We start from the raw sequence: 23,544 nt of genomic DNA on the forward strand, positions 1-23,544 counted from the left end.
TCTAAAAAGACTTCTACGACACTGAAAGGATGCTCCGACAACCAACGACTAAGCTCTTCTTTCTATTATCGATATACTTTAATTTTCCTACATTGTACTTAAGTTTCTCTAATCATTTTGAGCTTATAGTGACTGTCCGATGAAAGCAGTCAACGAGTGTGGGCCTTGGAGTAAGAGTCGTTTAAGGCTCTGAACAGTAAAGTGAACTTGTGTTAGCACTTGATTTCCTTTTTCGTCTCCCTTGCTTTTCCGCACTTAGTTATATTTCCACTGTGTACTCACTTATTTTTGAAATTCAAAAGAAAATATTTTAAAATACATGTGATTCACCCCCCCCCCCTCCTTCACGTGCCAGCAACCCTACAAGTGGTATCAGAATCAGGTTCGCTCTGAATTGGTGCAACCACCAATCAAGCAGGGGGTTTTCTTTTACTTATTACTTTATTTCTTTCTCGATTTTGATGTTGTCAAGGTGAAAGTTTAAACTGAGGGGAAGTTATTTCTATTAAACTTAACTCTAAATTTTTATTAAACTTAATTTTGAATCTGGATTGCCAAATATCAAATGACGGAGATTGTTGGTGTAGGAAGCACCAAAATCAAACCTATATGTTGATGTTATCAAAGGTTCAAGTTAAATTTTATTGTGATATGATGAATTAATCAAGTATGCAAGATGTCCAACTTGAAAAGTCTTAGTAGGTCAGATGGACCTGATACTAGGCAAGTAAAGTCTCAGTAAATCGTGAAAATCAGGTCGGAAGTCCAGATGGGTCATGTGGACCTAACATCTGGCAGGTGGATTCAATAAGTCTAGAGGACCCAATATCGAATCAAGAGGAAGCCTTGACATGTCAATCTGATATTAAGTGGTTAAAATTTTAAACAAGTATGGAGGACCCAATCTTTGACAGGTCAATGAGGTAAGCTCTTGGAGAGAGTGCAATGAGGTCGTGTCCAAGTAGAGACAAATCTTAGGAGTTGATCCAACGGAAGAAACTAATAGAGATTTCTATGTTGAGATCAAGATAGTCTTAACTATAATACTCATGCATATTTAATATCTATTATCTAATTTTGTTTTGCAAGATCATAACCTCTTGAATTTCAAAAGGTCATAATTTTTGACTCAAGACTCTGAATCAGGATCTGTTAGTGGCCATATGTGTAAAATTCATAGATCTAGATTTGTTTTGTCAATCAAACAGGGGAAGGGGTTCAGTCAATTGATAAATGAGATCATTTGACTGATCTAGCTAGAATGACACAGATCAAATCAAAGTTTGCAAACTTGGTATAATAACCTGTTCAGTCGACTTATAAAAATGATCAGTCGACCAATCTATAAAAGTAAATGACAGATGATTAGATTGGATCTCACAAGAAAGGAAATCTAGAGGTTTAGTCGACGGATAAGCTTGATTAGTCAATTGAACAGGAAAAATCATGAGATCAAGCATATCGATTCAGGGAAAAAAAAGGAAGAGCGCGGAGTTCAGTCAACTGATAGGAGGTTTAGCCGACGGATAAGTATAGTCGACTAAACAGTATTTCAGTCAATTGAATGATGTCTATAAAAGAAGGCCTTAAGGTTCGAGTTGAATAGAACTTTCTACTGTGTTTCATTCTATTCCTACTGCTTCTACTCGTGCAAGTTCTGCTACTACTATGCTGAGATGTCATCCGACAACCTACCTCTAAGATTCAATTATTCGTTGTTGGTATATTCATTGTACTTGCATATTATTGTAAAGGCTCATTTTTTTTACTTGTACGATTCAATCATTTAGTGGATTGCCCAACAAAAATAATTAAGGATTGCGGGCCTTGGAGTAGTGGTCGTTGGACTGCGAACCAAGTAAAAAAAGGATTTGTGTGCTTGTTTTTGTTTCTTTATTTCCACTGCACTTTGATTTATGTTTTAAAAGAAAAGATTTAAAACGAACGAAATTCACCCCCCCCCCCCTTCTCTCATCTTCAACGATCCTACAAGATAACCTCAATCGAACATCCGAGGGCCCCATCTCCCCAATCAGATGCCCTAGGAGGCTTTGCTCCCCTCCACATTCCAGTTAGATAACCCCAATTGGACATCCAAGGAGCCAAGCTCCCCAATTAGATAGCCTAGGGGGCTCTACTCCCCTCCACATTCCGGTTGGATAACCTCGATCGGACATCCCAAGGACCCAACTCCCTAATAAGATGCCTTAGGGGGCTCTGTTCTCCTCTATATTCTGGTCAGATAACCCCAATCAGACATTCTACGAGCCAGCTCTCCAATTAAATTTCGTAGGTGTTGGTTGCTATTCGGAACACCGTTCTATTTTCCCTGTACAAAAATTTGTACAAGCACAGAACTTAACCTAGCTACCCATGTGCTCTACTGAAGTTAAACTTGGATTGCAAACGATGCTTAACATTATTAATCCAAATTGCTCTTCAGAAGTTAAACTTGGATTGAAAATGATACTTAACATTTTTACTCCAAGTTTAACCGATGTGATCTTCCTAAGTTAAATCATATTACAGAAGTTGATTAAATATCTATTTCAAAGATTAGCTTCCAGGTTAAACATGGCGAGGCACTAGGCCTTCTTAGTTATGGGATCATCCATCACTACAACAAAATCGCTCATAGACATCAGTGGAACAACAACGGTTTTAGACTAAAACCGATGTCTTTGAGTATTTTACACCGGTTTTTCTAAAAACCGGTGTCTATGAGCGCAGATTTTAGCTCATAGACATCGGCTTTTTAGGCGATGTCTATGAGCGCCCTTTTTTTGGTTAATAGACACCGATTTTAACATCGGTTTTTAAAATCCGATGTTAATGAACCCAAATAATATTTTAATTTTTCCCCACAAGCCAAAATCTGCACACTGTGAATTCCCTCCAAACCTAAATCTTTATCCCGCCCTTCCTCCGCGCGACATCTCTCTCGCGATAACCTAAACCTCCGACCATCCGACCATCCGACCATCTCTCTCAGCCTAAACCTAAACCTCCGACCATCTCTCTCAACCTCATCTCCCTCTTCCCCCCTTCCTAGATCCTCTCCCGATCAGGACAAGACACGACGAACTTGCTTCTCCGTCCAACCACACCGCATCTCCTCCAACTCCTCCATTTGGTTGAGAAGAGGAGGCCTTGGTAGCGTACAGCATTCCCACCCGCGCGTCCAGAGCCACTGGCACCACCTCCTCCGCCACCTCCGCGAACAGCGGGCTGAACCGCAACAGGTACGGCTCCCGGCACATCGTCCCCTCCGGGCACACCGCCAGGCCCCCCTCCACCGCCAGCAGCCGCCGCATCGTCGCCGCGTCTCGTCCCCTGTCCCGGGTCAGCCGCACAGTCCGCATCGGCGGTCTCAAACCCTAATTAGAAGAGTCGAAAACGTCGGAGTTGGGCGGCGAAGATGGTGAGCGATTGAAGCACGACCTGTCCTCATCCTCTCCCTTCACACATCTGATCGATTTCTATGCAATCGTTTTGCAAACTTTCAAGCGCAGAAACGGCGGACGCAACAAGCACGGCAGAGGTCACGTGAACTTCATCCGCTGCTCCAACTGCGGAAAGTGTTGCCCTAAGGTATCACAGTTTTTCCATTTCCTCTTATTATCCGTTTTTTTTTCCCATTTGAAGAAGATTGGTTTTTTCGTGCGAAAATATTACATTTACATATTTTTTTCGGTCTGTTGGGGATTTTCTGTTGATTCTCTACTTTTACACCATAACGAAGGACAAGGCTATCAAGAGGTTTCTTGTGAGGAATATAGTGGAGCAAGCTGCTGTGAGGGATGTGCAAGAGGCGTGTGCCTTTGATGGTATTATATTTTTGTTTGAATTATTTGGTCGGTATCTGTCATTCTTGATGGCTAAAGGTTTTAAACATCTTAGGATACACACTTCCGAAGCTGTATATTAAGGTGCAGTATTGTGTCTCCTGCGCAATCCACTCGAAGGTTGTCAGGGTGAGGTCTCGCACTGATAGGAGGAACCGAGAGCCACCACAGCGCTTCAGACGCCGGGTATTGCATCTCCGTGGATTTTTACTAATGTGTTATTATATTTACTTGCCTTCATATTATATCTTTGTAAATGGCTTTAATGAATGCATCTTAGTATTCGTCATATCATTCTCTTGTGCTACTTCTCTGCTTTTATGCTTGCTATGGATGAATGCAATGTTTTGGTATCCTTTACATGCTTTAAGCAGGTGCAATTGTTCATTATTTGGTTTTGCATAAAACGTTTAGCTAATTTTTGTTAGTAGAGGTGTAGGAATTGGAAATTTATATTATACCTCCTGGATATTTTTCTTTGGGAATTCTTGACAGTTACTGATGTCTTGCAGGCATTTTTTATTTCTTGAAAATTGTTGATACTGCAGAACCACCAGATGTAGATTTGCAAGACAGAGAACAATTATACATTGAAGAACATAATTATACATTGAAGAACATACTGTTGGATCAAGAAGGATATATTTTGAGACTAGCGAACCCAAAGGGCAAACAATGTTATGTCTTTTCCAACTAATGAATCTCCAAAGGGAAGATAATGTTGAAAGAAACTTGTGATTTGCAGCGAGGCTATGGTTTCCTCAGTTGGGATGTGATAAGGTAGCTAAATAGAGGTAATACAACCTTTAACTTACCCTGACTATTGTATGAACTGATTAGAGGGCTTGTTGAGAATTAAGCTTCTAAACTACATGGAACAAATGATTATCGGAAGTTTGTAGGAAATAAGAACAAATTTGGGTTTATGCCCTCAGTATCTGTTACAAGAAGCTGATGCTGTTTTTGAGTATCAAATATTTTCAAATATGCATCTTACCCAATTTATCAGACACCCTCTTTCCTTGCAATATGGAGGTCTTCCACTGATTATTTCTAGTAAAACTACTCCAAAAGCAAAGATGTTAGCTTGAATTTCCATTTCTTGTTGCTCTCGAGGAACATGGGCGACCGATTTAACCCTAAGAAAGGCATGGCGTTTGAGGGTTCTATCTTCGACGCCGGGCCGATTTTTGAGTCCTATGGCGTAGCTCACGGATAGGCAGGTCGATTGCTCGATTTTTGAGTTGGCCATCATCATCATCTCCCTGTTGCTGGAGAAGGGACTTCATCATGTCCGGGAGGTGAGTCAGAGCTTCACTTTGTCTGATATGTGTTTGGGTATTTTTCTTGACAGGAAAGTTGCTCAGGAATTTATTTTTTTTACTATAATTTTTAAAGGAAAATTATGAGGCGTTTGTCTCAATCTTGATCTATGTATGTATGTATTGGGAAAAAAAATCTAAACTATCTTGATCAGGATGAACTTGGTTTGCGAATACAAAAAGTTGTTTTGCTTTGTTGTTTCTTTGGGAGTTATCAGTAACATCAAGAAATTAAATGAAGCGAAAGCGGTTTCTTTACGAGTTATCAGTCATGTTTCACGAGGAAGCATGGTTTTATAAATTCTCAGTTTATATCTTAAAGATTAATCATTTTTCAGTTTCTGGAATGTCTGGGGCTGCAAGTGAGAAATTGTCCTGATAATTTCATACTTCAGATCCTTGAATGACTTATCTTTTTCCTAGCTTGGAATTATGCTACTCCATCTTGTCCTGCATTAGCATCATTTTCTCATATGACTGACAGTTACATCTGCTTTGACTTCGTTGTCAGTGGTTTATCAAGAGGCAAAAGAGAACTCTTTTGAAGTTCTTGAGAAGGTGAAAGCCGGTAAAACCAGAAAGTTCATACCTAAATTGGAGCACTCTTTCGACGTGCATGGTATCCGGAATAGATGAATTACTGTAACTTTGTGATCCATTGTGGTTTTCGCAGAGTTGATGATTCTCGGCTTCATCTCCTTGCTGTTGACATTTAGTCAGGACCAGATCGCGAAAATCTGCGTGCCAAAGGCAGTTGCAGATTCTATGCTGCCATGTCGCCCTGATGCAGAGTCAACTGGCAGAAATAAAAGGCGGCTGCTCGCGCTAGTGCTGACGGAGTCACACCTGAAGCGCAGGATTTTAGCTGCTGGTGATTCAGTGGTTGAATGCCCCCCAGTGAGTAGTGCACAGCAACTTCCAATTCTCTGATTGTTTGGTTGAAAATAATCTATTATAAACAAAATCTAAGAAGCTTTCACTAAAATGTTCAGTTGCGATCACTTGTAGGAAAAGGAGCAACTGATTACTGCCACAGGCTTGCACCAGTTGCACATTCTGATCTTCTTTTTGGCTGAGTTTCATGTGGTAAATAGTGCTCTTATAATGGTCCTTGGAAGAGCAAAGGTGAATCTGCAGTGACAGAGTAGTGGATTACATTATGTATCATTCTGAATAATTCCATAGCATTGCCTGAGGATGATTTAGTTTAGCTGTTGCAGTATCCACTTTGCATTGATAATCTTCTCTTGGGCAGATACACAGATGGAAGGACTGGGAAAAGGATACGACATCGGCTGAGTATGCCTTCACGACTGGTATATATATGTTCACTATTCTTTGTTTTTTGTCCCAGATTTGCATCCTTGGATCCTAGTTTGAGTGGTAAAAGTGCAGAACCAGTATATCGTGATGCAAAAGGTTTGAGTTCTCTGACACAGCATTGAATTTGAAATTTTTTCATGTACATTTGGAAGCCCAGATTCTACCGGTTTTGTAGTTTTATATTTGCATGTTTTTGACTGCTGAGTGACTGAATTATTTTCTACAGGGAAAGCTATTTCAAAGGAAGAGCTACTGAAACCAAAGGAGGAAGAGAAACCAAAGGTATTTTTCACACACTTCATCTTTGATTTGGTGGTCATGTTTACCATACGTGTCAGTTAATTCCCAAGAGCTATATTTTTTTGTTTCACTTTTATTGTTAGCTATATGAGCACAACATGCTATGCTTTTGGTTTATTATTACAGCTATTTATCATAAAGGAGAATTATTGGTACACTTTTGATTGTTTAATTATAGGCTCTCTTAGTTGGAAGCAAGTGTAGTGCTGATTGTGTAGGAGTGATTTGTAACCCTTATTATTATTTATTAGTTTTTGCACAATTTTTATGTTGGATCCATTGCTGTCTAGTTGATTTTTATTTGCTCTTTTTGTTTCTTTAAGTTCACTTCCATTTGCAATCTCTTCATATATTAGTGACTAATGGTTGGTTGCTGTTCCTGGATTTGTTATAGCGCTATTGGTTGTTTCTACTAAAGAAAGTTAACTTTTATCAGGAATATTCTTCTGTGATCTTCCTACACAATTGGGAGACTTTGTAAAACCAAAGTAACTAATTTATTAGGTTGAAATGATAGATAGATGAGTGATCTCAGTCTTGGCATGACTAACATTTTTTTTTCTATGTTCAAAACCTTTCATTTTGTTTTGTATGGTTCTCTCTAAGAGCATGGACCTAGTTATCTTTTGACAGCTGAATATGATTCTTTTACTTCATTTGTAACTGCAAATTCAACTTTCTGATACCTTGTGAATCATTGAAGATCCTTATTGCAAGCATTGAAGTAAGCATTGATGTGGTTGAGATAAATGATGAATAGGTCTCTTTTTAAGCATTCAAATTAGTCATCTTGTTACCTGGTGCTCTTACTACTTTTTCAACTATGATTTTTGGTCTTGATTTACTAATATATTATTTATGTGTTTTTACAGTTTACAAATCTCAAGTACTCCAGAGTTGAAATTGATGAAGTGCGGTTCGAGTGGGCTGAATGCATGCTAGATTACATTTGAGACAGTTGTACCTTGATGTGTTAACAGAATGTTATACTTTGATTTTGATATCTATTAGCTAGCTTTTGATGTAAAAAGAATGTTTGGGTATTTTATGGATATTGTTGTAAGAAGATTATTTATATAATTTGTGAATATTTGTGTATTTTATGGATATTATTGAATGAAGAATATTTGTACAATTTGGGAATATTTGTGTATTTTTTTTGTTATTGTCGGTTTTAAAATCAAATCTGTGCAGTTAAAAAAAATACATATTACATCGGTTTTCCACCGATGTAAAACCGGTGTTATAAAGTAATATTACATCGGTCATTTACCGCTGCCAAAACTGGTGTTATTAACATACAATATTACATCGGTTTTACACCGTGTATGAAACGGTGTCGTTAAGTGATACTACACCGGTTAATAACCGATTCGAAAACCGGTGTCGTTAAGTGATACTACACCGGTTTTAACCCGATGTCTAAAATGGCAGACTTTTAACATCGGCTTCATAGACATCGGTCGAAAATCAAATAGACACCGGTGGAAAACCGATGTCTATGAGCGATTTTGTTGTAGTGCATCACTTCCTAGACAAAGTCTTTCGAAGAAATTAGATATTTAACTTCTTACAGTAACCCTAGGTTTAACTACAGATACCACAATAAAAACACAAGATCGAAATGCAAAATCAAAATACAAAATTGATAACACAAAATCGAAACATAAAATCGCTAGCCTCTTGTGTTGGTGTTTCAGAATTCATGCAAAAAAAAACTAACTAATTAATTCAAAGTGGAAATCATTAATTAGTTATACCTTTCTTTGTAGCTAATGACCTCTTGATCTTTTGTTGTATTCCTCTCCTCCTCTTGGACGTCGTGTGGGTGACGATCTACCAAGATAACTCCACCCGAACCACTTCTTTGCCTCCAAGAAACTCGAGCCATTAAGGGATGTCAAAATAGGAAATTTTCTTCTTCTTCTTCTTCCCCTCTAAACAACTGGCCACCAAGGATCTCTTCTTTTCTTTTCAAGTTTCAGCCACCAAGATGAGATAGGTACCGACCTTAGAAAGGAGAAAGGGAAGAGAAGAAGATGGTGCCGTCGGCCTAAGAGAAGAAACAAAGTGAGAAGAGGAAGAGAGAGGGCCGGCCACAAGGAAGAGAAGAGAGGAGGCAAGACTTAGGTTGTGTCTCTCATAAGGCACCCTCTCCTTCTCTTTTATAATCCTTGGTCATGGCAAAAAAGGAAAGTTTTAAACATAATTAAAACTTCCTTATTTATGACCTCCTTTTAAAAAAAGAAATTTTATCAACAATTAAAATCTCTCTCTTTTAAATTTCCTATTGTACATGGCAACAAAAGGAAAGTTTTTAAAATTAATCTTTCTCTTTTAAAACATGTAGACAACTACAAAAAAGGAAAGATTAATTAAAACTTCTCTTTTAAAATCATGGTTACAAAAAAAAGAAAGTTTTATCAAAACATTAAAATCTCTCTTTTAAATAACTACAAATAAGGAAAGATTTTAACAAAATTAAAATCTCTCTTTAATCCTTTGTAAATAGCTATAAAAGGAAAGATTTTAAAATTTTAAAACTTTCTTTTAAAACCATGAGGATGGCTATAAAAGAAAATTTTTAACATAAAATTAAAAACTCCTTTTATTCTTCATGTGGCTGCTAAAAAGGAAAATTTTAAACAAAAATTAAAACTTCCTTTTAACTTATGTGGTCGGCCACATCTTGGACACCAAGATGAGCTTGGGGCCGACCACCTCTTGGGCTCCAAATAAGGCTTGGTCGGCCCCCCTTGCTACAAAAAAGGATGTGTCTGGCCCATTACTTGGGTAAGAAGTGGACTTTGTGGATACAAGGCTTTATAGAGGCTACAACAGGGACCGAGAGGAGAAATTGATTTTGGTCTCCCGATGAGCTTGAGCTTCCTGTGTTCGCCCCGAACACCCAACTCAAGTTCATCAATAATAACTCATACCACTAAAGAGTTATTATTGAACTACCGCATCAATCCCAAATTACATTATGAGCTCCTTCTTATTATGAGTGTGTTAGTCTCCCTGTATTTAAGATATCAAATGTCCACTAATTAAATGTGTTACTGACAACTCATTTAATTAATATCTAGCTCCAAGAGTAGTACCACTCAACTTCATTGTCATGCCGGACTAAGTCCACCTGCAGGGTTTACATGACAATCCTTATGAGCTTCTCAAGGGGACATCATCAACATAGATTACTAGGATACAGTTTCCTTGTATAATCAACAACACCCCATATAAATAATATCATTTCCCAACTTATCAGGCATATTGATTTAACGAACTAAATCTCACTCATTGATAAAGTAAAGGAATAAATACTAAGTATATGTGCTTGTTATTATATCGGGATTAAGAGTACGCACATCCATAATAACAGAGGTTTTGTTTTTTTATGCAGTCAGTATAAAAAGAAACAATCTCAAATGGTCATGCTCAATACACACTTAGTGTACTAGTGTAACTTTATAGTCAAGATAAACTAATATCAAATTACACTACAACTATTCCAATGGTTTGTCCCAATCCATCTTGGTTGTGAGCTACTATTTATAATTTATAAGGAATTGATAACATGATCTTCTATGTGGCACCACATACCATGTTATCCACAATATAAATTAAATGGACAACTGCATTTAACATAAATGCAGACATTTGACCAATGTGATTCTTATGTTCATACAAAAAGTTAGGCTTTTAGTATATATCCCAACACTAGGGAGCTCTGCTTCCCTTCACATTCAGGTCAGATAACCCCAATCGGACATCTCAGGGGCCAAGCTCCCCAATCAAATGCCCTAGTAGGCTATGCTCCCCTCCACATTCTGATCGGATAACTTTGATCAGGCATCCCAAGGGCCAAGCTCCCCAATCAAATGCCCTAGGGTTCTCTGCTCGCCTCCACATTCTAATCAAATAACCTCGATCGGACATCCTAAGGGCCCAGCTCTCCATTCAAACATTCTCAAGGTGTTACTTGCCTATCATTTCTTATAAGATAAGCAACCTCACGATTAGGCCTGTTTACCCCAACTTGGAGTTGGGCTCCCTATTCTTGACCCATCATCCTATAGCCAAGTTCAAACTCCCAAAGCCCTAGTAGGATTTTTCGCCAATGGGCCCATGTTATAATTAATACCTCACATGGATTTGTCAGAATTCCAGTGGGATAGTATCTTTGGTAGATACAAGAAACTCATTGCGTATATACAGTAGGACTGTTTAATACATCAAGACGTGTTGTCTACTAGTGGCATGATGCCTCATTAATGTAGGGATTATTAAGGCATTATAAAAGGGGTCCCTCTCCACTAGTGCAGGTATGCGAGCCCAAAGCTCACTACTCGCCTCTCTACTATTTTTCTTTCACTTTCATCCATTTCGTTAATTTGAGCATCGGAATGATCATGCCAGGGACCCCCTAGCCCACTCATTGACGTTCCTTTCTCCAATTCTACCGGGTGGTCTTGCAGATTTTCTTGATTTTCAGCTTGAAGTCTTTTTCTAGTCAACATCAACGACACCTCACTGGAAATCCATCTCTCACCGATTTTAGATAGGATCATTAGAGAGGAGAAAACCTATCTCATTCTTCGATTAATAATCTCCTTTTTATAGTTTCTATTGATTAATGACTCTCATTAGAATATCCCTTCTATAATGGTCGTCGACCTTCACTAATGATCATCTTTTCATAATCATTATCGGTTACCCTTCTTAAAATGTTTCATTTTCGTATTAAGCCTTGGCCAACAAAGATGGTAGGGCTCGAATTCTGAGTGTCAAGCATCAAACGATCCTAGGCTCGCATATACCCGAGGCCCAAGTGTCGAGCCTCATACCCTCCTCCATGACCTGACCTGGCCAGACCTATCCTTCGACCTGACTCACATATCCTAACCTCTCGAGCTTCTCAATCGTGAATTATTATTGTGTTGAAACGCATTCAAAACCTATGAATTATACTTGGGATTACACAATTTGTTGATGTTTTAATTGCAAAGTTTTCCTGAGTTTTTCAAGGAGATTCTTCCTCAATTCTTTTACAATATTTTCCTTTTGTGATGATTGATTAATCTTATTCTGAAGCTCTGATCAGCTGGCGATCATTACCAGTTTAAATTGAGCTACTTTCTTTGACTGATTACAAACAATCACGTAAACTGAAGCAAAGCAGATGCAGCAGCAACCAGAGGATTGCAGACCTAATTGCGCAAATCAATGGCAACCAGCAAGTTGTAGTGGATGTCTTTAAACGGTCACTAGCCGCTCAGCCTTGGAACGGCCGGTAAACCTTGAGGTCACTGACCACTCCGGCGATGGAGCCGGCGGCCGAAGCTATGGTGATGGCGAGGCACGCTAGGCTCAGAAGCTGGAGGCAGACCCACCTCGTGCTCCACCGCTCCACATTCTTCTGCACGATGTACATCTCCACCGGGAAGTACACCGTCAGCGGCCAGAACCCGACGGCGCCGAGCAGGCCGACCACGTCGTTGAAGAACGGCAGCAGCATCGACACCACAGTCGTCACCACCGCGAACCCCGTCCGCCACGTCATCCTAAAGAGGTTGAGCTTGTAGGTCCGCTCCCCTGGCAACGCCACCTCGATGTCGCCGCAGACGAACCTCGACTCTGGCCACGTCCTCTCCGCCCACTTTTCCACGAAGGCGAAGAGCGGCTGGCAGTACACCTGGTAGGCGCCCACGAGGTGCACGACGATGGCGACGTTGGCGATGTCCAGGAGCCAGTAAGGGTTGTAGAAGCCGAAGCCGGTGAGGAGGTTGCCCGGCGCTAGGTCACCGAACGCCGCGTAGCCCATGCACCCGCAGAGCATGTAGAAGACGGTTGTCACCGTCACGCTGATCAGCGTCGCCCTCTTCATCACCTTCGCCTCCGACGGTGGCGGGGCTTTAATTGTGTCCTAAAGGTGTATGTAAAAATGACTGACCGAGCATTTGCACATGGTAAGCGAATTCTTTTACTTGTGTTTTTCAACTCATCAACTACCTGGATCTCGATGAGAATGATCGAGTAGGAGTAGGCGAAGGCGATGTCGCCGAAGGCTTGCAGCGTGCGCCAGATTTTGTCCATTTGGCTGACGACGCCGATGCTAATTCCGGTGAGGCTACCTCTGAAACCACCATTTTCTGAGAAGGTAACAATGTTTAGTTTCCACAGCTCTTTGTTCATGGAGTTGAATCGAGCAGTGGATGAGTTTGCAGCTTACTTATAACTTGGGCGATGCCGAGACCAAGGCCGATGGAGGAGTAGGTAAACGACATGACGGCGGCGACGATGGAGAGCCACCATATCTGATCGAAATCCGGGATCTGCGAGAAGATGATCTGTGCCACCCCGAACATGATCATGTAAGGATTGCTGTTAACTTCGCAGGGGCTGTCGTCTCCGTTCTCGTGGAAGCAATTCGACCTTTTCACTGCCCTGTTTCCACCCAAAAGTAAACATCAAAAAACTCATCTTCATCGTTTGATGATCAACCTGTTTGAGCAAATCTGCTTACACCATGCTAATGGAAGCAGCGATGGTATAGCCAATCGCAACTCCGACGATGTTGAGGTACTGGAGGCAGCCACAGAGCTTAACCTTGAAGCCATCTGTGGGGAACAAGAAGACGCATTCACGTTAGTAACTGTAATTTAACTTACGGAGTCCTACTGATGCTCAAGCGTACGAAACGCACCGAGGTTAGCACGGACGGCATCCATGTAGGTGTAGTTGCGCTTGCCGGTGCTGGGATCGCCGGAGCGGTAGCAATCGGACAGGAGAGAAGAAGTGTAGTAAGTTACAAAGGAGAACAAGAGCATGACGGCAGGGCCGGCGACCCATCCGAGCTGACCGATCGCCCAGGCCAAAGACAGCACGCCGGAGCCGATGACCGCCGTTATGATGTGCGCACTCGAAGTCCACACGGTGCCTGAACACAATTATAATTCAGAAAAACAAAAAACAAAAAACGTAGAGCATAGAGCAACAGAAAGAACACAGTGATCCTATCTCGCTCCTCACCGGTTCTCTTGAGACGGCCATCGTCGTCGAAGCATTTGGAAGCTCCCTGCGGCAGGCCAATTTCCATGGCGGCATTTTGGTAGTAATTGGCAGCGCCGTTCTCGCCCATCTTTATCCACGCGCCAAGAATTCAGTTCAGTGAAGCCAATGCAAATTTAGAGTACAGCAACGAAATTTCTCTACAAAGAAGAAGAGTACGCGGGATGAGATGCAGAGAACGCTGAGGAGATCGATCTTTATAGGAACAAGGAGCGTACTGATCCGCAGAAGTCAACTAAGGTAGACTCTTGGACCCCACTCACCCATCGATCACTACTCGGTTCTCAGGCCATTCCCCACCTTTCTGGCCTCCCATTGCTCACTGCTCATAAAGAATGGTACTGCCCGCACTCGAGTCGGCAACCACAATCCCGTTGACTCAAAGGTCGGCTGTGGTCTCGACGGCGGGAACTTTCCAGGTGATGGGTAAAAGGACAAATACAAAAAGTAACAGAAGAACTCAAATCCAAATTTTTTAATTCATCCTTTTTTTTGCAAAAAAAACAAAAACCCTTTAATTTTTTGATTCCAAAAATATGTTTTGACCCAATACTATTATAAAAACTATTATTAGAATGAATTTAAAATTATTGAAGGGGTGTCTATTTATTTTTTATTTTTTAAAAAAGGATGCATTTGATATTTCTCATAATTTAAATTTTAGTACAACTCAAAATATCCCAAACTGGATGTTAAGTTAAACTTCACCTTCAGCATTGGATTCTCCTACTCCTGGTGCTGTTGAAGCTTCAATTAACTAAGCAGTGGCTGTAGTCTTCGCGATGAACACCGTAGCTTTTGTCATGCCAACTTGTGTGAGATCTTAATTTTAAACCATCCTCTTTGACCGAATTTGTTCTGGCCGTACGTGAGCTAACATTGATAGATAGATATGTATTTATATTGTCTTCACATATATTCCCACTTTGTGCGATAGCAGATGAAGCACTGTATTCCATACCACTCGTTGAAACAATTGCTTTTAGGGAGCATGCATATGGTTCATTGAATTTTAGAATTGCAGTGATTGGGAGTGAAACAAGGCAAAGATTGGATTCAAAATTCATAGGGGTCAGAGCACTCGTACGGTTTGTATATATGCTTGTTCGTAAAGGTCCTTAGGTAGGGGTCAAGCATAACCTAATACTTTGCTTTCAGTGGGGAATTCTTTCAATGTTGAATTAATAATTCTCTTCTTTAGTAAACTCTTTAAAGTCAGCAGGAATTTTTGGAACAAAATCATCAGAATTGAATAAGTTCTTATATATATTTTTTACTAAGTTAGTATGCATTTATTTAAATATATGTAAATTTTATTTATTTTTTTATAAAAAATAAAAGATGATTTTATTTAAGACTTATGGTAGTAATTAGGAGTAGCTGCTCTGCAACTTAGTTAAAAATAAATATAAAACACTTTTAAATTAAAAAAAAAATATTATACTAAGTCGGTTAAAAAAATTAAATTTATCAAAATCATATATCAAATGCATCAAAATTATATAATTGTATTGGCTGTTAAAACATTATAATAATTATGTAATAATTGTAATATTATTATAACAATTATTCGATATAATAATTTTATAATGATTTTAATTTTTTTAAATTGGTTTAAATAATTTTAATTAAGTTGATAAAAAATTATTATATGTATAATATTTTTTTATTAAGCTGTACTAGTTTATTTTAACACGTTATAACTATTAGAAAATAATTATTATAAGTAAATAGTTATTTTTTTCCTAGTTATTAGGAAATAATTATTATTAGAAAATAGTTATTTGTTTCCTAGTTATTAGGAAATAATTATTATTAAAAAATAGTTATTTGTTTCCTAGTTATTAGACAATAATTACTATTAGGAAATAATTATTATTTTCCTAATTTATATATTTTCCTATTTTCACTTGTAATGGTATGCATATATACCATATGCTATCATATAATTAATAATATGTGTGAATTCTATCGTGATATCAGAACTCTAAGTTTAACAGCAATTTTTTTTTTCTTTTCTTTCTTTCTTTTCTCCACAATGGTTGCCGCCGACGACATCAACCACCGGCTTCAGCTGCCTTCTACAATGGCTACCGCCGACGATATGACCCACCGGCTATCTCTCACAAATACTCCTAATTCTCCTGCCTCTCTTATGGTTCTCAACGTCAATGCTCAGGCACCGTTAAAACTCATCACCTCCAATTATTCTGTCTGGCGCTTGCAGTTCACGTCTCTTTTATTCGGATATTACTTACTCGATTTTGTTGATGGCTCATGTCCATGCCCCCCTGCGCAGATAACGCCTACAGATGTCATGCTCCCTCAGGCGAATCCTAATCATATTCTCTGGCTCCGCCAGGATCAACTTCTCCTCAACGCTATTATAGGTTCGATGTCTCCTACTTTTGTGCAATTTATTTCTTCATCAACTTCATCTAGAGATGCATGACAGACGCTGGAGAGAACCTACTCCGCTCCCTCACGTGGCAGGATTATGACTCATCGTCAAAATCTTGCCAGCCCTCAACAGGGTAACAGGTCTATCATTGATTATATGCAGAACATCAAAAGAAATATTGGCGCTCTTGCGCTTATGAATGTTAAAGTTGGCTTTGATGAGCTCTTTATTCGTGTCCTGAATGGTCTTAGCCAAAATTACTACAATATCTCACATGCTCTGCAAGTTCGTGACACCCCTATTACCTTTAATGAGCTATTCGAGCAGCTCCTCAACTATGAAGCTCAGTTAAAAGTCTCAACATCATCTCCATCTTCGATGCCAACGACTGCTCTTGTGACTCCAACAGGAAATTCTCGTAATTGGTATTCAAACTATCGTGATGGTCGTCAGCAGGTCCCGCCTATATCACATCAGTCACGCATGTCTACTCTTGGGCTATCTACGTGTCCTCCTGCACATCCAAATGTGTCCAGTCCCAATCATTATCTTGGGCGCTATCATATTTGTGGTGTCCAAGGTCACTCTGCTTGTTAGTGCGGTTATAAGACTGCCTCGATGCTTGCTCTTCTTCCACCAGCTCCTCCGCGTCCTTCGCGTCTCACGTATAGTGCGCCGTTTGCACACACTGCCATTCATTATACACCTTCGTCTGATTCTCGAGAATGAGTTGTTGACTATGGCGCCTCTCGTCATGTCACCACTGATCTCGCTACTCTCTTGTTGCATGAGCCTTACTCTGGAAATGATAGCGTCGCCATTGGTGATGGTTCTTGACTACTTATTACACACATTGGTTCTTTCTCTTTCTCTACTCCATCTTTCCTTTTAGTTTTCTCCAATGTTTTATTTGTGCCATCTATGCCAAAAATTTGATTTCTATCGCAGCACTTTGTGCTACTAGTCATGCTACATTTCTTTTCTTTGATTCCTATTTTCAGGTGTTGGATCGTTGTACGGGAGAGACACTGGTCAATGGAGTCCATAGAGATGGTGTTTATTACTAGCCAAAATTTATGTCTACGCTATCTTCGCCTTCCGTCTTTTCTATGTCTGTCTCGTCATATATTTCCTTATGGCATAGTCATTTAGGTCATCCATCATTAGATGTTTTGCAACGTTATTTTTTATCCTTGGGTCTTTCATTTTCTGCGAATACTTTGTCTAATTTTTCATACACTTCGTACAATATTAATAAGAGTCATAAATTACCCTTTCATAAATCTAGTATTTCGTCTCGTGCTCCTTTGGATATCTTTTCTGATGTTTGGACATCTCCTATATCATCATTTGATGGACTCAAATATTATGTTATCTTTGTTGATCATTATACAAAGTATATATGGCTTTATCCTTTACGCAATAAATCGGATGTATACTCTACCTTTATTACATTCAAAACTCTTGTTGAAAATCGGTTCTCGATGACTATCAAAATTCTATTCACTGATAATGGAGATGAATTCTTAGCCCTTCGCTCCTTTCTTACTACTCATGGTATTAGTCATCTTACCACTCCTCCACACACTCCTGAACACAATGGATACTCTGAACGTCGTCATCGTCATATAGTCGAAACTGGTCTCACTTTGTTGCACAAAGCATTTATTCCACTCACTTTCTAGCCTTATGCCTTTGTTACGGCTGTCTTTTTGATTAACCGCATGCCTAAGGTCTCTCCCATATGTCCTCTTTTAAAAAATTATTCACCACTGTTCCTGATCTTTTTATGCTTTGAGTTTTCAGGTGTCTATGCTTTCCGTGGTTGCGCCCCTACTCTCACCACAAGCTTGATCTCAAGTCAACCTCTTGTGTCTTCCTTGGCTATTCTCTCACCCAAAGTGTCTTCCTGTGCTATGATGTAGCTCTCAAAAGAGTCTTTGTATCTCATCATGTTAAGTTTGTGGAGCATATTTTTCCATTTTCCATCACCTCCTCCTTGGATTCCACAGTAATAGACACTGACTTTGAGCTTTCTGTTGCACCGGTTTCTCTCGTGGGACCCTCCAGCATCGATGCCGCAACCTGCCACTAATCGTAGCCATCCGTAAGTGACTTCTTCACCGCCATCATCACCTCTTGTTGTTGGGTCGTCCATGCTGCCTGGTGGCAACCGACCCTCTAGCCCACCGACTCTTTCTCCCTCTCTCGCTTCTCTAAACCAACATCCCATGCAAACTCGCTCCAAAAATATCATCTACAAATCCAATCCAAAGTATCTTCTTCATACTGGTCTTCCACAACCTTGTGAACCCTCCTCTGTCACGCAGGCACTCAAAGATCTGAATTGGGTACAGGCCACGCATGAAGAGTATGATGCTCTTCTCCGTAATCAGACTTGGACTCTTGTCCCACGTTCGTCAGACCAAAATCTTGTGGGTAATAAGTGGGTGTTTCACATTAAGCGTAATTCTGATGGCTCAATTGATCGGTATAAGACTCGCCTTGTTGTCAAGTGTTTTCATCAGCGCTCTGGTGTTGACTTTCATGATACATTCATCCCTATTATTAATCCAGCAATAATGTGCATTGTTCTTAGTTTAGTTGTGAATCGGAGGTGGTGTCTTCGCCAACTTGATGTAAACAATGTATTTCTTAATGGCCATCTTGCAGAGGAGGTTTATATGGTGCAACCTTAGGGTATGCGCAGTGCTGAGTTTCTGGATCATGTGTGTCGTTTGCATAAGGCGCTTTATGGCCTGAAGCAGGCTCCGCGCGCTTGGTATTTGGAGCTTCGCACTTTCTTGGTCTCTCTTGGCTTTATCGCATCCCGAGCTGACACTTCCTTATTTGTTTATTCTCAGGATGATACTGTTATCTATTTCCTTGTATATATTGATGATCTAATCATTACAGGGAGTGACATCATAGTATGTAAACTTCATGTAAAATTTACGATTAAGGATCTTGGGGCTCTTTCCCTCTTCTACGGTATTGAAGTTCGCCCAACCTCAAATGGTCTTCTCTTGTCTCAGCAAAAGTATATCACTGATCTTCTCTCCAAACACAACATGCTTGATTCCAAGCTGGTTCCCACTCCTATTGCTACTAGCTCTCATCTTACTTTGTATGATGGGTCTTCATCTTTTGATATGACTAAGTTCCAACAAGTGGTTGGAGGCTTACAATATCTCCATATGACTCGTCCTGATATTTCTTTTGTGGTCAACAAGCTTTCATAGTTTATACATGCTCCTTCAGAGACGCATTGGGGTGCTATGAAGCGTGTACTTCGATATCTTAATGGTGCTAGGGATCTTGGCATTCGTCTTCTTTGCGGATACACCTTTTACTCTTCATGGTTTCTCCAATGCAAACTAGGTAAGAGATCCAGATGATCGATGTTCTACGAGTGCATTTATTATTTTTCTAGGTGCTAATCCGATTTTTTGGAAATCTACCAAACATCGCACGATTGCACGCTCTTCGACTGAGGCTGAATATCGTGTCATTGTCTCTGTAGCAACTGAGATCTAATGGATTAAGTCACTTTTGACAGATCTGCTTCTTCTGATTATCACGTCTGCTGTGCTTTTTATTGATAATTTGGGCGCCACGTATCTTTCAGCTAATCCTATTTTTCACCCTCAGATGAAGCATCTAACTATTGATTATCACTTTGTTCATGATCTGGTGCAGGACTCCGAACTACGAGTTACTCATATTCCTGCTGAGGATCAGTTGACTGATGCACTTACACAGTCGCTTTCTCGACCTCGGTTGTTTGCTATTTGCAACAAGATTGGTGTCATTTTTGGGACACCATCTTGAGAGGGTGTATTAGGAAATAATTATTATAAGTAAATAATTATTTGTTTCCTAGTTATTAGGGAATAATTATTATTAGAAAATAGTTATTTGTTCCTAATTATTAGAGAATAATTATTATTAGGAAATACTTATTATTTTCTTAATTTATGTATTTTTTCTATTTTCACTTGTAATGATATTTATATATATCATATGCTATCATTAATAATATGTGTGAATTCTATCGTCAATAATAACAATTACTCAAAATTTCTACATAATTTTGAAACACCTTGGAACATAGTTGAGCTGGTCACGGTATAGTAGATTTATAGAAATAGACAAGGTTAAATTTGATAAAACCATATTCAATATTTTGATTTATTTCTCTATAGATAATTATGCGAGCAATCGTCTTAGACGTCCGAGGCTAATTAATGATTTTTTGGAGGAAAAATAAAAAAGGGTTTCCTTATTTCTAAATAATTTTTTATTAAAAGGACATCCCGCCCCACTATTTTAATCCGTGTATAACTATTTAATATTTTCATTATTATATTTCATTTAAATTTTGCATCAAAATTCTGAATCAGTCAGATACATTGTATCTATGAAATCACAATTACTACATATGTTATAACCGTTATGAATTTGTAACTTTTATAATATGAATATTAGATAAATAAGTTGAATCTATATTGTAATAATTATAAAATTATAGTAGTTATAATGTGAATGGTAAGTAAATATGGTTGAATCTACATCGTAACAGTTATTAAATCATAGCTAATATAAATATATATATTTTTAAAAAGATTAATTATATATTATAATAGATATGAAAATGTATTAATCAAGATTTAGAGGAAAAATAATAAGGATTTTTAGTCTGAAAAATCAATGGGTGAGTTGTTTTCATTAAAAAAAAAAAAAGTAAAAATGGAGCGTTTTGATTTGGAAAAAACAAAAGCGCCTGTTTTTACTTTATATTTTTGCCTATTTCTCTCTCTCATTCTCAGAATTATTAGCGTCGAAATATGTATGAAAGCATGATCTTTGATTTTCTCCGCCACTTGCTCGTATCTGCAACCGTGTTCGTCCATTGCTTGCTTTTCTTAACAGCTCGTGTCCAAAATGTAGTTAAAGCCCAGTCAACTTTAGCATCGTTGTGCGTAGAACACAACAAAGTCAAAGTCAAATAGTCAAAGAAAGTATAGGTTAGCAGTCGTTATCAATCGAGACGTTGTCGATCGACAGTGAGCTAAGTAAGTGTGTTAGTTAATTGTTGCAAACTAAGCTAGAATAATTGGACCTGCAATCTGAAATTCGTAAAGTATACGTGCTTTCTTCTTCCTTTTGCTGTAACAAAAGTCAACTCATGTCAGTGAATGGACGATTGTTCTTGCGGGGGTGGATCTGCAAGATAAGATGGTCCTCTCCGACGCCATCAATTCTGTTTTATGAACCAGAGGCGAAGATTCGGAGATGGATCTCGTGGATCTGCAGCGAGATAAAGTTTAAGCGGCTTTTATGACTTTGCTCTGCCTTCTACTGTTCTTCCACTGCAAGTTGAAGAAAGGAAATGGTGTGAGGACCCAATTTGATGGTGGTTCAGGGTTCAATTTCGACTTGAAAGCCTTTAGTGGACAAGTCGAAGACTGAATTAGCGTGTGTGAGGGAGGGGGAAAGTCAAAGGAATGGGCATTTCTTTAATGTATTTATTGTACGGCTAATATATAATCAGCGTGAAATTGTCCCATTACGATAGCGATTAATCACATTCTGGGAGTCTATTGCGCTCGATTTATTAAAAATTTTATAGAATTAACTTTAAAATTAGTTAATGTCAACTAAAAAAATTTAATTTTTTTAAAAAAAAAACGAGAGAGGCGATTGAAAATTAAAAATGGTCCAGTATTAGATCTTAAAACAGAACTTGACCTGGTAGGCGACATTAAAGGAGAGACTATTGTGGCCAATGTTACCTTTGTAGTCCGCACTGCCACTTTAATACCAGAGTACTACAGGATCTTTTTTATCTTCATTTATTTATTTATTTATTTTAATCTTCACTTTCATCTCCGATTACAACGTCGTCTTGGCCCTTAGATTTACCATTGTTGTGAGCGTGTAAAACTTGGTCCTTGAGCTGCGTTCGGTTGGTAAGTGAATAAGATAAGTCAAAATTTAACAAGAGATTTTATCATCCCTTCAAACATACGATAAGTCAAAATTTAACAAGAGATTTCATCATCTCTTCAAACATACGCTTATGCACTTTCTAATTTGGATTCATATTAAACTTTTTTTTAATAGTGTGGGGCAGTCGTGAGACGGCCACTAACGTGGCGATATCATGTGTAAAGCTTGGTCTTTTTTTGATGTTATTGTAATAGCTATGATTTATAACTACTATAATAGGAATATTTTTTCAACTATGGTTAATATTATATTATATCCACTACGAAATCATAAGATCATAATTGCTACACAATTGTAGTATCTACGTGATCATAACTATTACAATTGTATAGTTGTAATAACTATGATAATTGTGTAGCAACTATGATCCCATAGTTATTACATCTATATCAAAACACAAGAGTCTCTTCGAAAATAAAAATATTAATGAGGTGCTAAAGCGAGCTCATCGAGTATCAATCAAAGGCGGTCGACGTGGAAATCAAAGTGAAAGTAGTCAAAGGCAGGAAATCGTTGGCCCACCATAGCCATCCAAGCGAATGGCAACGGATCGAGTGGCCCTGAAGGGTTTGATCGGCTCGGAGGCTCATCGAAACAGATTGCTTGTCTGACCAGGACGACTATAGAGAGGATATCATGTTGGATATACATGGATGGAGAAGATGTGGAAGAGAGAAGAAGCTCCATTGTGAATAGAACTTTAGTTCCACATTGGGAGTTTTAAGACATTTTGGTTGGTTTATATTGATTCACATGCTTTGATGATGTGAACAAATGCATGGGGAGAGACTCTCTCTCACACGTGGGTGCGCAAAAAGGGTGCAAATCCTGGGTTCAAATTGCACTGAACCATGTTGACTCGTGTGTGGGCATGATCTCAATTCGCCGTGACCATTAGTGCTTGGTGAAAATCACGGTTAACCGTCCTATCCTAGGAAACAATAGCCGTCCTCTTGCCCGACCGCTTGTTCAGTCTGCTCAGTTGAACACTCACTTGCCCGGAAGGTCTCGTGCCCGGACGTTCACTTTCACTCAGCTGCTCGGCCCGTCCGGCCTCAGCTCGCTCAGTCAACTCTCCCGGCGACTCGCTTGGACTGCTCGACCTCTCCGCCTTTAAGCCGCCTTGCCGTCCACTCTAAGGCATTTAAGGCTAACTGCCCGCTCAACCTGTCTGCCCTGCTCGGTCAATGTATTGCTTACCCATTCGGCCTTTCAGTTCGCTCGAACTTTGCTGCTCGGACTCGGAGCTCGGTTTGCACTCAGCAATTAG

At 39.2% G+C, this 23,544-nt stretch overlaps 2 protein-coding genes and 1 long non-coding RNA gene across 3 annotated transcripts; 2 read left to right on the forward strand and 1 right to left on the reverse strand.

Annotated features, from left to right (window-relative positions):
* The first annotated feature begins 3,362 nt into the window (after positions 1-3,362).
* LOC122048459 (40S ribosomal protein S26-1-like) lies at positions 3,363-5,574 on the forward strand. The gene is made up of 5 exons (XM_042610023.1): positions 3,363-3,421; positions 3,499-3,591; positions 3,743-3,827; positions 3,901-4,031; positions 5,506-5,574. The coding sequence occupies exons 1-5, from the start codon at positions 3,419-3,421 to the stop codon at positions 5,572-5,574; spliced, it is 381 nt and encodes a 126-aa protein (XP_042465957.1). The 5' UTR covers positions 3,363-3,418.
* A 456-nt stretch (positions 5,575-6,030) lies between these two features.
* On the forward strand, positions 6,031-7,717 carry LOC122049294. Its single transcript, XR_006130911.1, has 4 exons — positions 6,031-6,064; positions 6,176-6,586; positions 6,717-6,772; positions 7,663-7,717. It is a non-coding gene; the product is annotated as an uncharacterized LOC122049294 (long non-coding RNA).
* Positions 7,718-11,887: 4,170 nt separating this feature from the next.
* LOC122046406 (amino acid permease 3-like) lies at positions 11,888-14,028 on the reverse strand. Its single transcript, XM_042607094.1, has 6 exons — positions 13,823-14,028; positions 13,497-13,730; positions 13,317-13,410; positions 13,023-13,237; positions 12,803-12,942; positions 11,888-12,716 (listed from the first exon to the last, which is right to left on the reverse strand). Exons 1-6 carry the CDS (start codon positions 13,929-13,931, stop codon positions 12,066-12,068), a joined length of 1,443 nt encoding a protein of 480 aa, XP_042463028.1. The 5' UTR covers positions 13,932-14,028; the 3' UTR covers positions 11,888-12,065.
* Between the last annotated feature and the right edge of the window lie 9,516 nt (positions 14,029-23,544).

The sequence above is a fragment of the Zingiber officinale genome, chromosome 2B (genome assembly GCF_018446385.1).
Source record: "Zingiber officinale cultivar Zhangliang chromosome 2B, Zo_v1.1, whole genome shotgun sequence".
In the NCBI taxonomy this organism is placed as follows: domain Eukaryota; kingdom Viridiplantae; phylum Streptophyta; class Magnoliopsida; order Zingiberales; family Zingiberaceae; genus Zingiber; species Zingiber officinale.